General features: G+C 41.3%; 1 protein-coding gene across 5 annotated transcripts in view; it reads right to left on the reverse strand.

Annotated features, from left to right (window-relative positions):
• The window catches only part of IFT81 (intraflagellar transport 81), a 73,024-nt gene that overhangs the window by 10,282 nt on the left and 48,700 nt on the right, over positions 1-14,042 (reverse strand). For all 5 annotated transcript variants that reach the window (XM_075898600.1, XM_006135167.2, XM_075898599.1 and 2 more), the window contains exons 12-14: positions 8,781-8,930; positions 7,526-7,654; positions 1,906-1,995 (exon numbers count right to left, since the gene is read on the reverse strand). In XM_075898600.1, coding sequence (XP_075754715.1) covers positions 1,906-1,995; positions 7,526-7,654; positions 8,781-8,930 — 369 coding nt within the window. The remainder of the gene's footprint in view (positions 1-1,905; positions 1,996-7,525; positions 7,655-8,780; positions 8,931-14,042) is intronic.

Below are 14,042 nucleotides of genomic sequence, written 5' to 3' on the forward strand. Positions count from 1 at the left end.
TCCCACTCATGCCATTTCCTGCTGTGCTCTACCTTCCCTGCCCCAAGGAGCTCATGCTGGAGGGAACCAGCTTTTAAGCTAGCTTCCGCCAGCACCAGCTCCTACTCCTACTCCCCAGCTGCCTCTCTTTGACAGAGGCAGCAAGGGGGAGAAGTGACTAGCATCACTTTGCTTATCGGATACTCAACTAGTTGACTAGTTGCTTAAATCCCTACTCCTTCTGCACCTCCCTCCCAGTTCCTGCACCCCATCACTATCCCACACTGTGGCAGCTCTGTCCCGCACACTGAACCCCTCATTTTTGTTCCTACCCCAGGAACAGGGGGTCCACAAAATCCACTAACTCTGGAATCCCAGAAAATCTGGCCTTTAAGAAGCCCTGAATCTCAGTCCCGCTGTCCATTTCCCTTGCTCATGGGGCTAGAGCATCAGAGGAGTGAGGTGTTTCAGTTGGGGGCCACATCAGTGAGGATTCAGGGGTTTTGGACTAGTTTTTTTGCTTCTCACTTGTGTGGTCCCCAGTTGATTTTTCTGTGGGTCAGTGGGCCTGACAAAAAAAGATTCCACACATATACCATAAATAAAGAAAATATTGAAACCTTTTGTGTTGGACATAAATTAATATTTTACTTTATTTAAAATTAAGTTTGATGAAGTTTGATAAACTAGCATAAGAAAGTTAAAATGCTTCATCTATTTAATAATTTAAATTAACCCAGTCACCCCAGCTGCAGCACTAACAAAATGGCTTAGGTGTAATTATTTAATTTGTGGTAAGTTTCCATTAGCAAATGGTGATCCATGGAAAGGTTTACATTGAGCTGGGTGGTCCACAGGCCAAAAAATTTGAGAACAGCAGCTCTATTTTTTTTTTCCATCTATGTACGGAATAAATTTTGTTGTGTCCTGAGATGTGTATATGTGCACCACCACACATGCTGTCAGCTGTGGGCCCTCTGCTAATCAGCTAGGAGGTGTTTGAATCTCTCTGGAGTACCCATTTTACAGAGAACACTGTTTCAGACCCCTTTAGGCACTTCATGTTGAAAATTCATTTCTCTCAACCAGTGTTTCACCCGAGTTTACCTCTTTTACACCTTACAGATTTCCTCCAAGGTGATTATGGTCTTGTATTAGGTAACAGAGGTTTAAAAATTACAGCCTCTCTCCGAGTTATGAACGAGTTACGGACCAAACACTGGATTGTAACTCGATCCATTCATAACTCAGACCCCATTGAGTTACATAGCGACCGCGGTTTTCGTAAGTGCAGATCGCGTTTGTAATTCAGGGACCGCCTTTACGACCGCTCCATGGGAACTTTGGTCGTAAATGCGAATAGTCATAACTCGACCATTCGCAACTCGGGGACCAGCTGTATGTATATTTGTGGTTTTGCCTTCCATACACTCATAAAGAAAGTTATCATGCAATTAAAAGAGTTGTAATTTAAATATTTCTATGGGGGAGAAGAACCCTACAAAGTTTACAACTAAATTGTTTAAATCTACAAGACAGTATAGACATGTACCATCATAAGGTCTAGCTCTCTGGATGCCAATAACTAAGAATAAAACTTAAATAACACATGCCTTAAATTTTCATAGAGGCCTCAAATCAGCCTCTAAATCTGCACATCCAAGGAGTTTTAACACAAATTTATGAAAGGCAATTTACATACAGACTTACCTACAGATCTGATTTGCCACTTATGGCAGTAGTTTTATGCTGCTGTAACTCCACTGAAACTAAACACATTAATACTGTGATAAATCTGGATATGCCCTGACTTCATAGGCAAAATTGCAAAGCAAAATTTAGCGGGGATTTCTACAGATTTGTCCCATTGCACATACAGCACATAAATGTTCATTACAGTATATATTCCTAAACATTTTTACTAACCTGGCAGTTTTGCCGCAACTGTCTCAATTCTTTGATAACTGGAGCTAGGCTTGACTTCTTATCTGCCACCAAAGCATTCAGTTTTTTTACCTGATATATGAACAGGCATTATATGAATATGCTATTAGTAAAAAGTCAGATTATTAAAAATGGAAGGTTAAAGAGAAGGAAAGCAAACATATTGAAGGAAAACAAGTATGAAAAGAGACTAAATAATATATTATGTAAAATAAATAATATGCAAATGATAATTAAGTAATGGTACATTTTATAATAGGAGGACCATCACAAACCACCCCAGCTCTGTTTTCATGATCTGAATTGCTTGTTTATTCTATATAAATTCTATCCTACAGTTTATGCAACATAATGCCTTCCTCAGCCTAGAAGTTATTTTGAAAAGAGCCTTGTGTCTGAACCTTTTTATTTCAGGTATATGGCTTGTTAGACCCTGATAAGAACTTAAAAATGCTGAAAGTTCTAGTCAGTTTCTAACATTAGTTGCATATACTTATCTATAAGATGGCCACAAAAAAGAGAATAGTTACAAATAAATACATATTACTTTATAAGAGTATGAATTTTTCTACTGTTATTTTATAACTTTCTTCATTGGGATAGATACAAACTTACACATTTACATTAAATTTAGTTCTCTCTCTCCAAGGCCAGGTCTACACTATTGCTTACATCAATCTAACTTAACTAACTCAGCGATGTGAAAAAGATGCCCTTCCTGAGTGGATGCAAATTATAGTAACCTAACCACTATCTACTGATGACATAGCTGCCACCTCTTGTGGAGGTGAAGTAATTATGCTGACAGGAGAATGCTTTTCTGTAGATACAGGGCATCTTCACCAGATGCACTATAATGGTGCAGCTATGCCAATGTAGCACTCCTAGTATAGACCTTGTTTTTGAAAACTAGGTATCATGTACAGTGTATAATAAAGAGGAAGCATTTCTATGAATACATAATCCAATCCAATGCTCATTGCACTTAATGGATGAACACACTTCAATGACCATAGGATGCTATTCCAGGAAGGACTGCTAAGCAGGGATGGCGTCCACCTTTCGAGGAGGGGGAAGACTCTATTTGGACACAGAATGGCTAACCTAGTGAGGAGGGCTTTAAACTAGATTCGACGGGGACAGGTGAGCAAAGCCCACAGGTAAGTGGAGAACATGGGGACCTGGAAGATGGGTTGGAAATGGGAGGGAGCGTGGGCTACAATGGCACAGAGAAAGGAGGGTCAGTGCAAAACTGGGAGGCAAGGTCATATCAGGATCTGAGATGCCTATATACAAATGTGAGAAGTATGGGAAATAAGCAGGAAGAACTGGAAGGGCTAATAAATAAGTACAATTATGACACTGTTGGCATCACAGAAACTTGGTGGGATAATACACATGATTGGAATGTTTCTATAGAAGGGTACAGCTTGCTCAGGAAGGATAGACAGGGGAAAAAGGGAGGAGGTGTTGCCTTATACATTATAAATGAACACACTTGGTGTGAGGTGGAGATGGACATAGACGGAAGTGTTGAGAGTCTCTGGGTTAGGCTAAAAGGGATTAAAAACAAAGGTGATGTCATGCTAGGAGTCTACTACAGGCCACCTACCCAGGTGGAAGAAGTGGATGAGGCTTTTTTTAAACAACTAACAAAATCATCCAAAGCCCAAGATTTGGAGGTGATGGGGGACTTCAACTATCCAGATATACGTTGGGAAAATAACACTGCGGGGCACAGACTATCCAATAAGTTCTTGGACTGCATTGTAGACTTTTTATTTCAGAAGGTTGAAAAAAGCTACCCGGGGGGAAGCTGTCAAGATTTGATCCTAATAAATAGGGAGAAACTAGTTGAGAATTTGAAAGTGGAAGGCAGCTTGGGTGAAAGTGATCATGAAATCATTGCATTCACAATTCTAAGGAAGGGTATAAGGGAGAACAGCAAAATAGAGACAATGGATTTCAGGAAGGCGGATTTTGGTAAGCTCAGAGATCTGATAGGTAAGGTCCCATGGGAATCGAGACTGAGGGGAAAAACAACTGAGGAGAGTTGGCAGTTTTTCAAAGGGACATTGTTAAGGGCCCAAAAGCAAGCTATTCCTATGTGTTGGAAAGATAGAAAATATGGCAAAAGACCACCTTGGCTTAACCACGAGATCTTGCATAATCTAAAAATAAAAAGGAGTCATATAAAAAATGGAAAGTAGGACAAATTACAAAGGATGAATATAGGCAAACAGCACAGGAATGCAGGGGCAAGATTAGAAAGGCAAAAGCACAGAATGAGCTCAAACTAGCTACCGGAATAAAGGGAAACAAGAAGAGTTTTTATAAATACGTTAGAAGCAAGAGGAAGACCAAGGACAGGGTAGGCCCACTGGTCAGTGAGGAGGAAGAAACAGTAACAGGAAACTTGGAAATGGCAGAGATGCTCAATGACTTTGTTTCGGTCTTCACCGAGAAGTCTGAAGGAACACCTAACATAGTGAATGCGAGTGGGAAGGGGCTAGTTTTAGAAGGTAAAATAAAAAAAGAACAAGTTAAAAATCACCTAGAAAAGTTAGATGCCTGCAAGTCACCAGGGCCTGATGAAATGCATCCTAGAATTCTCAAGGAGCTGATAGAGGAGGTATCTGAGCCTCTAGCTATCATCTTTGGAAAATCATGGGAGACAGGAGAGATTCCAGAGGAAAAGGGCAAATATAGTGCCCATCTATAAAAAGGGAAATAAGAACAACCCAGGAAACTACAGACCTGTTAGTTTAACTTCTGTGCCAGGAAAGGTAATGGAGCAAGTAATTAAGGCAATCATCTGTAAACACTTGGAAAGTGGCAAGATGATAGGGAACAGCCAGCATGGATTTGTAAAGAACAAATAATGTCAAACCAATCTGATAGCTTTCTTTTATAGGATAACGAGTCTTGTGGATAAGGGAGAAGCGGTGGATGTGGTATACCTAGACTTTAGTAAGGCGTTTGATACGGTTTCGCATGATATTCTTATTAATAAATTAGATAAATACAACTTAGATGGGGCTACTATAAGGTGGGTGCATAACTGGCTGGATAACCACATTCAGAGAGTAGTTATTAATGGTTCACAATCCTGCTGGAAAGGCATAACAAGTGGGGTTCCGCAGGGGTCTGTTTTGGGACCGGCTCTGTTCAATATCTTCATCAACGATTTAGATATTGGCATAGAAACTACGCTTATTAAGTTTGCACATGATACCAAGCTGGGAGGGACTGCGACTAATCTGGAGGTTAGTGTCATAATTCAAAATGACCTGGACAAACTGGAGAAATGGTCTGAAGTAAATAGGATGAAGTTTAATAAAAACAAATGCAAAGTGCTCCACTTAGGAAGGAACAATCAGTTTCACACATACAGAATGGGAAGCAACTATCTGGGAAGGAGTACGGCAGAAAGGGATCTAGGGTTATAGTGGACCACAAGCTGAATATTAGTCAGCAGTGTGATGCCGTTGCAAAGAAAGCAAAAATGATTCTGGGATGCATTAACAGGTGTGTTGTGAGCAAGACACGAGAAGTCATTCTTCCGCTCTACTCTGCGCTGGTTAGGCCTCAATTGGAGTATTGTGTTCAGTTCTGGGCACCGCATTTCAAGAAAGATGTGGAGAAATTGGAGAGGGTCCAGAGAAGAGCAATGAGAATGATTAAAGGTCTAGAGAACATGACCTCCGAGAGAAGGCTGAAGGAATTGGGTTTGTTTAGTTCAGAAGAGAGAAGATTGAGGGGGACATGATAACCGTTTTCAGGTATCTAAAAGGGTGTCACAAGGAGGAGGGAGAAAACTTGTTCATCTTGGCCTCTGAGGACAGAACAAGAAGCAATGGGCTTAAACTGCAGCAAGGGAGGTTTAGGCTGTACATTAGGAAAAAGTTCCTAACTGTCAGGGTAGTCAAACACTGGAATAAATTGTCCAGGGAGGTTGAGGAATCTCCATCTGTGGATATATTTAGGAGTAGGTTAGATAAATGTCTATCAGGGATGGTCTAGACAGTATTTGGTCTTGCCATGGGGGTAGGGGTCTGGACTCGATGACCTCTTGAGGTCCCTTCCAGTCCTAGTATTCTATGATTCTATGAAAGTTGGATTGGGACCATTATGAATTATATTTTAAGACTACAAAAACCTTTTTAATGAAGTGTTATAAAGAGGGACCACTATGCACTGTATAGATAGCAGAACCTCGAACATTTATGAGGGTCAAACCTTTTTTCATTTATGGCAATCTCTTGTTTCAGAATAAATTTGTATGATTCTCTTGCTTTTCATCAATCTAATTTCAGTCCAATCCCTAGACACTCAGCAGGTGGTCTCTCCCCTGTACTGCAAGGTTAGATTTCTGCAAATGTGATGACAAGCTGGGGCTTCCCCTGATAGATAGATAAAAACAATCCAAGCACTCTATTGTTCCTCTGATGGGACATTCCAGAGCAGGAAATCCCTCCTACCCTGGGGCTATCTATTACTGGTTCAGCAACTATTAGTTTTTTCCAAGGGTATTTATGATTGCTTTAGAAATTATTCTAAAAGACTTTGAAAAATAGAAATACTTTGAAATAATGAAATGATGGGGCCTTACAGTTCAAATCACATCCAGCCTCTGGTTGAGAAGAATGCTTTTTTATTTTCAGTCAGTTTAAAAAGGGACCAGCAAAAAAAAAAAATCCTTTTTTGTTGCTTCTTTATTATGCATAAATAAAAAAGGTTTGAAAGACTTTTACATTTTTTCTGTATGATTTTTCATTAGTATTTCTAGTCCTGTCTTGTCTGCAAGACTGCATGATGAGTTAAATAATGACATCACAAGATTCAAGACAGTTGAAAGTTGAGCAATTGAGAGGGGAAGGGATTAGTCAGGCTTTTAAAACTCATTATGTTTTGTTTTTAACAACTATTTACTTCTAGTGATGAAATAACATTTTGGAAAAGGGAGTCTAACTTTCAATTCAATTCCATGTTTTCAAACAGGTGCAAATACTACCAATAAAATAAAAAAATATGAAATCATAACAATATTTTAAAAATTACAAAAATGTCAAACCAAGGAAGCCCAAACTAGATACCCCTAGCATTTCTAAAGGAAAAGCAATCAAGAAACACTGCTAACACATGCACTTTTAAAAAAAGGTATTCTTTGAATATCCAAAAGGGACACATGCCCAATTTTTCTAAACCTCTGTCAGGGCAACTTTGTAGCTGTACATTGCCCCAAAATATTTATTACAAAATGTATTTCTATAAACACGTTGCATTTGATTTTAAAACTTGTGATAGACATGTTAATCCTGGTAGGGATGTTAAAATGCGTTTATTTTTGTAAATGTGTAACCACTTAAAAGCCTGCTTCCCACGCATACCAGCTCTTGCCTGCCTACTTGCACTGCTGCCTCTGATACAAAGGCTGCAGCATGGGAGGGGGGAAGCAGATGGCTTGGCAGGAGAACAAGGGGGAGCTGCATATAACCGCGTACACAAGTACATTTTCACATCCCTAAATCTTGGTTTTATTTTTTTCTAAAATTAAACATCTAGCCTGCAGAAATACAGTAGTTAAATTAGGCAAAATCACCATTTCAGACATGTTATCTAACGTTCGTCCCTTCATTTCATCCATCTCACTCTTTGCCGCAGATACTCTCTCCAACTCCTCCTGTGTGTAACTGTATCCAGAGATACCTTTCTTGTCCTCAATAGCTTGCTGTGGACATAGGAAATAAGTACACAATTTGAGGATATTTTCTGGCAGACCATGAAGTGAGTTCTCTAATGTAAGTGAAATATTTAAAGAATGCTGGAAGTGAAGCTAAGTGCTGGAAACAGTTTATTTTAAGAGTGATGAAATTGTATGACTGCCATAAGACCTAACTAAAGTATCTGCCATTCTATTCAACTGGTAGGTTATTAATACTTTTCGCAAGATGTCTAAAAAGCCAACTGAAGTCAAAAGGAAGTTTTCTATTGACGTCAATGGGGTTTTGATCAGACCTTATATGCAGTAATTAAATATATAAAAATAGAGATGCCTATTTTGGAGGAGATAATCTATTGTAAATATAGCAAATTCTATTACCTCCTTCCCCCCACTATCTAAAGGAGAACAAAATACAGTATTTCTGAACTGTTTTGTAACTCTATTTTCCAATGCTGTGTTTTTATGGCAGGGTAACTAATATACATTATTTATCTTGTTGTATATTTCCTGGAGACTTAAACTCTGTCTTCAAACATATTCTGCTGCCCTTGATTGTCATGGGGACTCTTCTTGTTGTTTATGGTAGAAGCAGAGTTTGGCTAGTTTTCAGTTTCTGAGTAATATATATTCTCTAACTTCAGGAATCATTGTGAAGTACTCTGCTTCTTAAGGCCTGGTCATTGTTGCCATTTTTAAATACTATTCCACTATCGCAGAAAGCTTATCTGTGCCTTATAGTTGATAAAGTAGTTTTAAAGCCCTCAAAATATACTACATCTTATCTCCAGCTAATTAAGGATCTCCTCCCACTTTTGTGGAAGACAATAAAAATTTTGCCAATGACTTCCCTTGAGTGTAAGATTAAGCCAGTCACACTCAAGAAAAAAAGTAGTGTGTGTACAACTGTCTATAAGAAACTATTTCTAGTCATGACATACAATAGCTGAGTATAACTGGCAGATTAAAACAATTACTATATCAAGGACACTTTATCAGTGTTTAGCTAATAATTGTAAGAGAGCTTTAAAGATTAAAACACATTACAAAATTCCAAACCAATTATGTCCATTTCATTGTATTGATGATTATCACTGTGGCTGGGACGTATGGGAGTGGGAGAATTTTGCCTTACCAACTGTTGCTGAATAGCCTCATGACGTTGTTTTAGGAGTTCTTCTGTTCTCTGCAGGATACCGTACTCAGCTGTAATTTCTGCTATTTCTAGACGCTTCTTTTTGTAAAACGTGTTCTTGCTTCGAAGCTTATTAACATAGCGTTTAAACTGAAACGAGACATAAAAGGGACATTTGTAATTTAAATAAAATGGCCTTATTTATAGAACTACAGAAAATGAAATATCCTGTTCAAATAGCTCTCTATACCTCTGTTTAGCCATTTGATAAATGGAAATAATTTATTTCTACTTACCTGACTCACTTGGGGATGGAATGGCTAACTGCTGTTTGCAATGTTTTGTAGAAACTTGTATTATATTAACTTTTATTATCCAGGTTGAAGCTCTGTAAACTGGGACCATGGATGTTGCTGGACCAGAGAGTTCTGGTGGCCAGGAGCCCTGCAGCAGGAAGGCTGGTGGCCGGGAGCCCTGCCAGGGCCCAGGGCCCAGACCCCAGCTGGGCTGGAAACAGGGGGGCCAGCAGCTGGGAGTCATGCTGGAGCCAGGGGGCCTGCCAAGGTGTCAGCAGTAACTAGGAACCTTGCTGGAGTGGCAACAGCAGGATCAGTGGCCAGCAGTGGGGCTGGAAGCCCTGTCAGGGTGGCAACTGTGGGGCTGGCAGCAGCAGTGCCAGGCACCCTGCTAGGGCAGCAACAGTGGGACTGGCAGCCCTGCCGCAGCCAGTAGCCAAGCTAGGCTGAGGCAAGGGGCTGGCACTGTATTTTCATGGCCTGGTAAACTACCTTGTTTGGGACTGGTCAGGTATCGAAGGTGCTGAACTATAGGTCCAACCTATAGTACTTTGCTCTTACATGAGAATGCCTTTTATCAAAGAACATCAAAGAGATTTACATAACTTAATTGCACAACATCCTTGTAAAATAGATAAACATTATTAATCACACTTCTCAGGAGGAAACTCAGACACAGCGAGATGACTTGCTCAAAGTGACTGGACATGTGTGTCAGAGCTGGGACTAGATCTCAGGACTCCCCCTATCCAGTTATAGGCTGGAGCCACAAGATTGCCCTACTTCTCCTAAGGCAGTGGATAAGTAGTAGTGCTCAAGTTACCTCTGATTCACATATCACCACAGCAATTTATTTTTTTAAATTAAAGTTCTATTCTTTTTTAAAATTTAACCAATAAACACATAGGGATTACAGAGTTCTATGTTCCTAAAGCTTATGTTTTGGAATGGTCAGGAACTGATACTTCCATCCCCATCGTTATCCCCACATATTCAAGGGAGTATTTAAAATAAAACTACTTCCTCTGTAGTATCAAGGATAGACACATCTGGAGATAGGACACTGTATGGGGTTAATCAGGGCTCTGAGTTGGTGCCAAGCATTCTCTCTCAGGCCTGGCTAAGTGGTTCTTGCTCACATGTTCAACGTATAACTGACTGTCTTTTAAAGTATTGGGAAGAAATTCCCCCAAAACCAGCTTGGCAGTGGACTTGGGGGTGAGTGGGTTTCCTCAGCAGCGAGGAGTGCAGATCACTTGCCAAGATTATCTGAGTCTTGATTATCTGAGTCAAGAGTATCTCATTTAACTAGCTCCCTGCCACTGCAGGACATGCCCACTGATAACGGGAAACAAGAGAAGGTTACTCACCTCGATAGTAACTGACATTCTTTGAGATGAGTGTCCCCGTGGATGCTCCACATTAGGTCAGTGTGCTGCCACTGAGCCTTAAATCAGACATTTCAGAGCAGTGTCTCTGGGGCCGCATATGCACATGCCTGCAGCTACACGCTCTTAGCTTGCAGTCATTGCACATGCATAATTCCCCCACTCCGCTCCTCGGTTCCTTCTGTACCCCAGAATGATGCCATGGGAAGACCAGAATCCCAAAGTAGAAGGGAGAAAGGGAGAGTTGTGGAGCACCCATGGGGACATTCATCTCAAAGAACATCAGTTACTGTCGAGGTGAGTAACCTCCTCCTCTTCTTCAGAAGATGTCCCCGTAGGTGCTTCACATTAGGTGACTACAAAGCTATTTCTGGTTAGGGATTACAGATCTGGCAGAAAAGCAGTGGAAAAGACTGCCTTAGTGAATTTCAGGTTGGAGAGAGGTTCCAATCACACCCGTGTGCAAAAGGTGCTCTAGATCTTGCTTAAATAGAGCCTTGTGGAGTGGTCCCTGAAGAGAGGCCACAAAAGGACTTGGAAGGGGGTAGAGACATGAAGGGATAGCCTTTCTAAATGACCTGGAGGATCCAGTTGTTAGAGGTGATATGTTGCCAGTTAAAGAAGGGTAGTAGTCGATAATGAAATGATGGTGTTGATATAGGTGAGAGGCTCTCATGACCCTTGTCCTGATATTCAAAATTGCTTATTGGACTACTGCGACTGTTGGGAGTCAGTAGAGGAAGGGTGTCATTGTTTTATTCCACCTCTGTTCTGTTGGTGCTGGTCTGCTGTAATGTTGGGCATATAGAGGGTATCGAGGTTTCAGGAAGGGCTGATACCAAAATTGTCTTCTACCACGTGCCTGGTTGTAGATTCCCAAGGACTGAAGCATTACTCTGGAGTCTTTCACGGAGTGGAGAATTTCGCTGATGTTAGCGGCAAACAACTTCTGATCATTGAAAGGAAGCTCTTCCACTGTACAATGAATCTCTCTGGGGAATGGAATGGAATTAAACTATGAAGCCCTTTTCATGACTACTTCTGTTGCTGTGAATCATGCAGCTTCATCAGCATTGTCCAATGCAGCTTGCAATGCTGTTCTGCCAATCGTGTGACCCTCCAATACCAGTGCTTTGTACTGTTCTCTTTTAGCCTCAGGAATCTCTGCGATAAAGTTTGGTGTAACTTCAGTAGTCCTATATGCCTAAAGCCATATAGAAATGTGAAATTGTAAAGTAGAAGATGTGTATATTTTGGGTCCAAATGAGTCCAGGCTTTTGCTACCACGGTCCGATAGAGTGGACTGAAATTGTTGCTGCTTGGATTTCTGTTGTACAGAAATCACGAGTGAGTTAGGTACTGGGTGAGTAAAGAGAAATTCAGTTCCCTTGGGTGGAACATAATACTTATCTATTCTCTTAGTGATAGAAGAGATTGATGCCAGAGTTTGCCACACCATCTTTGCTGGTTCAATTATTGCTGGATTAACTGGCAGCGCTATTTTAGATGGTGTTACCGAGTACAGTATGTCAGTTAACTCAGGCTGATTCTCCACAGCCTCCTAAAGACGAATGTTTAATTCAGCAGCTATACGTTTTAAAAGGTCTTGGAAGTGTGCAGCATCATCTGAGGTAGTTGGAGCTGGGGGCACAGATGCTCCCTCCACTGAGGTGGGTTCATTTAGGTCCAGGGAGGCTCCCCTCTTGTGTGGGTGGGTCCCCTTCATCTATTTGTTTAGAAGGGAAATATTGCACTCTGTCATTTCTGGCCATGCTGGTGCTTTTCATAATATTGCCATTTGTCCCACTATTGCCAGTATGGCCCGGGAGGGGTACCCAGGGATTGCCATAATATGAAGGCATATTCCCAAATTCTTGGTCAGATTTGGAAGAGAAAATCGTCAGATCTGTATTAGGAGAATTTCTGGGGGGAAACCCCTACAAAATTCATCTTCAGATTCCAATTAAAATATATTTTCTGAGAAAGTGATCTCTTTGATGTTAACATGGCAGGAGAGCAATCAAAGTCTAAAAATGGTGAATTAAAGGTAGAGGAGATTAACAAGTCTCTATGCCGAGTATAGTGCACAGCTGGCATTGTCGGTGCTATAGCAGGAGGCATGGATGCTATTTGAGGGGTTGAATCATGCCTCGGTGCCCAGGAGACTAGAACCGCATTAAATGTCTCTGTGGTGGAGGCAGAGGCACCTGCTGATATGGTCGGTGCTGTGCTCTTATGCTGTGCCGACAAGACTGTATTGGTGCCAGGTGATGCTGCAGCTGATGAGGCAGGTAACTTGAAGCCTGATGCCTCAGAGTGTGATGCCGCATGTCTGTTAGCTACCCTGGAAGCTCCCAAGATATCCGGAGTATCATACATGTTGAGATGTGGTGCTACTGCTGTTTTTGGCACCGGCTGTGAGAGAGATGGCCATTTGGGTGCCATAGCACCTTGAGATAAAAAGGAAGCTCGCTTTTTGGTGGGCTTTTTTGGTTCCTCGCTATTTATGTTCCTCAAGCTGTTGGCCCAGGTCAAAAGCTGGTCAGAGAATTCTCAAATAAAAATAGCTTGAGATGGAGGTTTCTGTCTTTCTGTGCCCATGATTTCAACATTGCACAATGAGGGTATTTTTGAGAGAGATGCTGCTCTGAGGCAGTTGATGCATTGTGAATGCACATCCAATATGGGGATAGGCTCTTTACATGAGGAGCAGCATTTAAAACCTGGTGACCCAGGCATGACGCTGAAACCAGTCAGTAACTGCAGGAAGGGAGGAAAAAAAAACATACTAATCTAGTTTTTTTAAAGTTATCTAACAACAATAATAATAAACTGGGGAGAAAAAACTTAGTTTTGAATAGAGATAAGTATGTAGATGCAAAGAAGCTAGGTAGCACTTCTGAGTCCATTTGTAGCCAGAGGCGGTAGAGAAGGAAAAGAAGAGCAGGGGGGGGGACTTGTGTAGATGCGATGCCTGCAATCTAAGAGTGTGCGGCTGCAGGCGCCCGCATGTGCGGCCCCAAGAATGCTCCTCTGAAATCTCCGATCTAAGGCCCGGCAGCAGTGCACTGACCAAATGTGGAGTACCCACATGGACAACTCTCCAAGAAGACGGAGCAGTTGTCTCCCTCAACCTTACCCCTCTGCCTAAAGATCCTATTCCTTCCAGGAGCACAGAGCCTGGCCCCCCTCGCGCCTTGTCCAGGTGCTTGGCAAGTCTGTTGGCCCCCCAATCTGGAGCACTGGCACTAATGCTGTGGTACAAAAAGGTCTAGTCTCCTGAGGGCTATAATACTCTGGACTTATTTTGGTTGTTGGGTTCATGTGTAGTGCTGATGGTGGCATGTGATATACATGAGGGCCACAGGGAAATGATTCATATTTTTTAAGTACAGGTTGTAAGCAGTTAAAATACTGATCTCTTACCTTTCAATTCAGCAAGAGAAATTATTGACTAATCATTTTTAACAAAAGGACAGGGCAAAGTAGAGTCAGCTCTTCACTGTGTACCCAGCTGGAGGACTGTCATATATACAATTAGTATAAAAGCCAAACAGCTATCATTAGTGAATACGGGT

Source organism: Pelodiscus sinensis, chromosome 15 (assembly GCF_049634645.1).
Source record: "Pelodiscus sinensis isolate JC-2024 chromosome 15, ASM4963464v1, whole genome shotgun sequence".
Taxonomy (NCBI): domain Eukaryota; kingdom Metazoa; phylum Chordata; order Testudines; family Trionychidae; genus Pelodiscus; species Pelodiscus sinensis.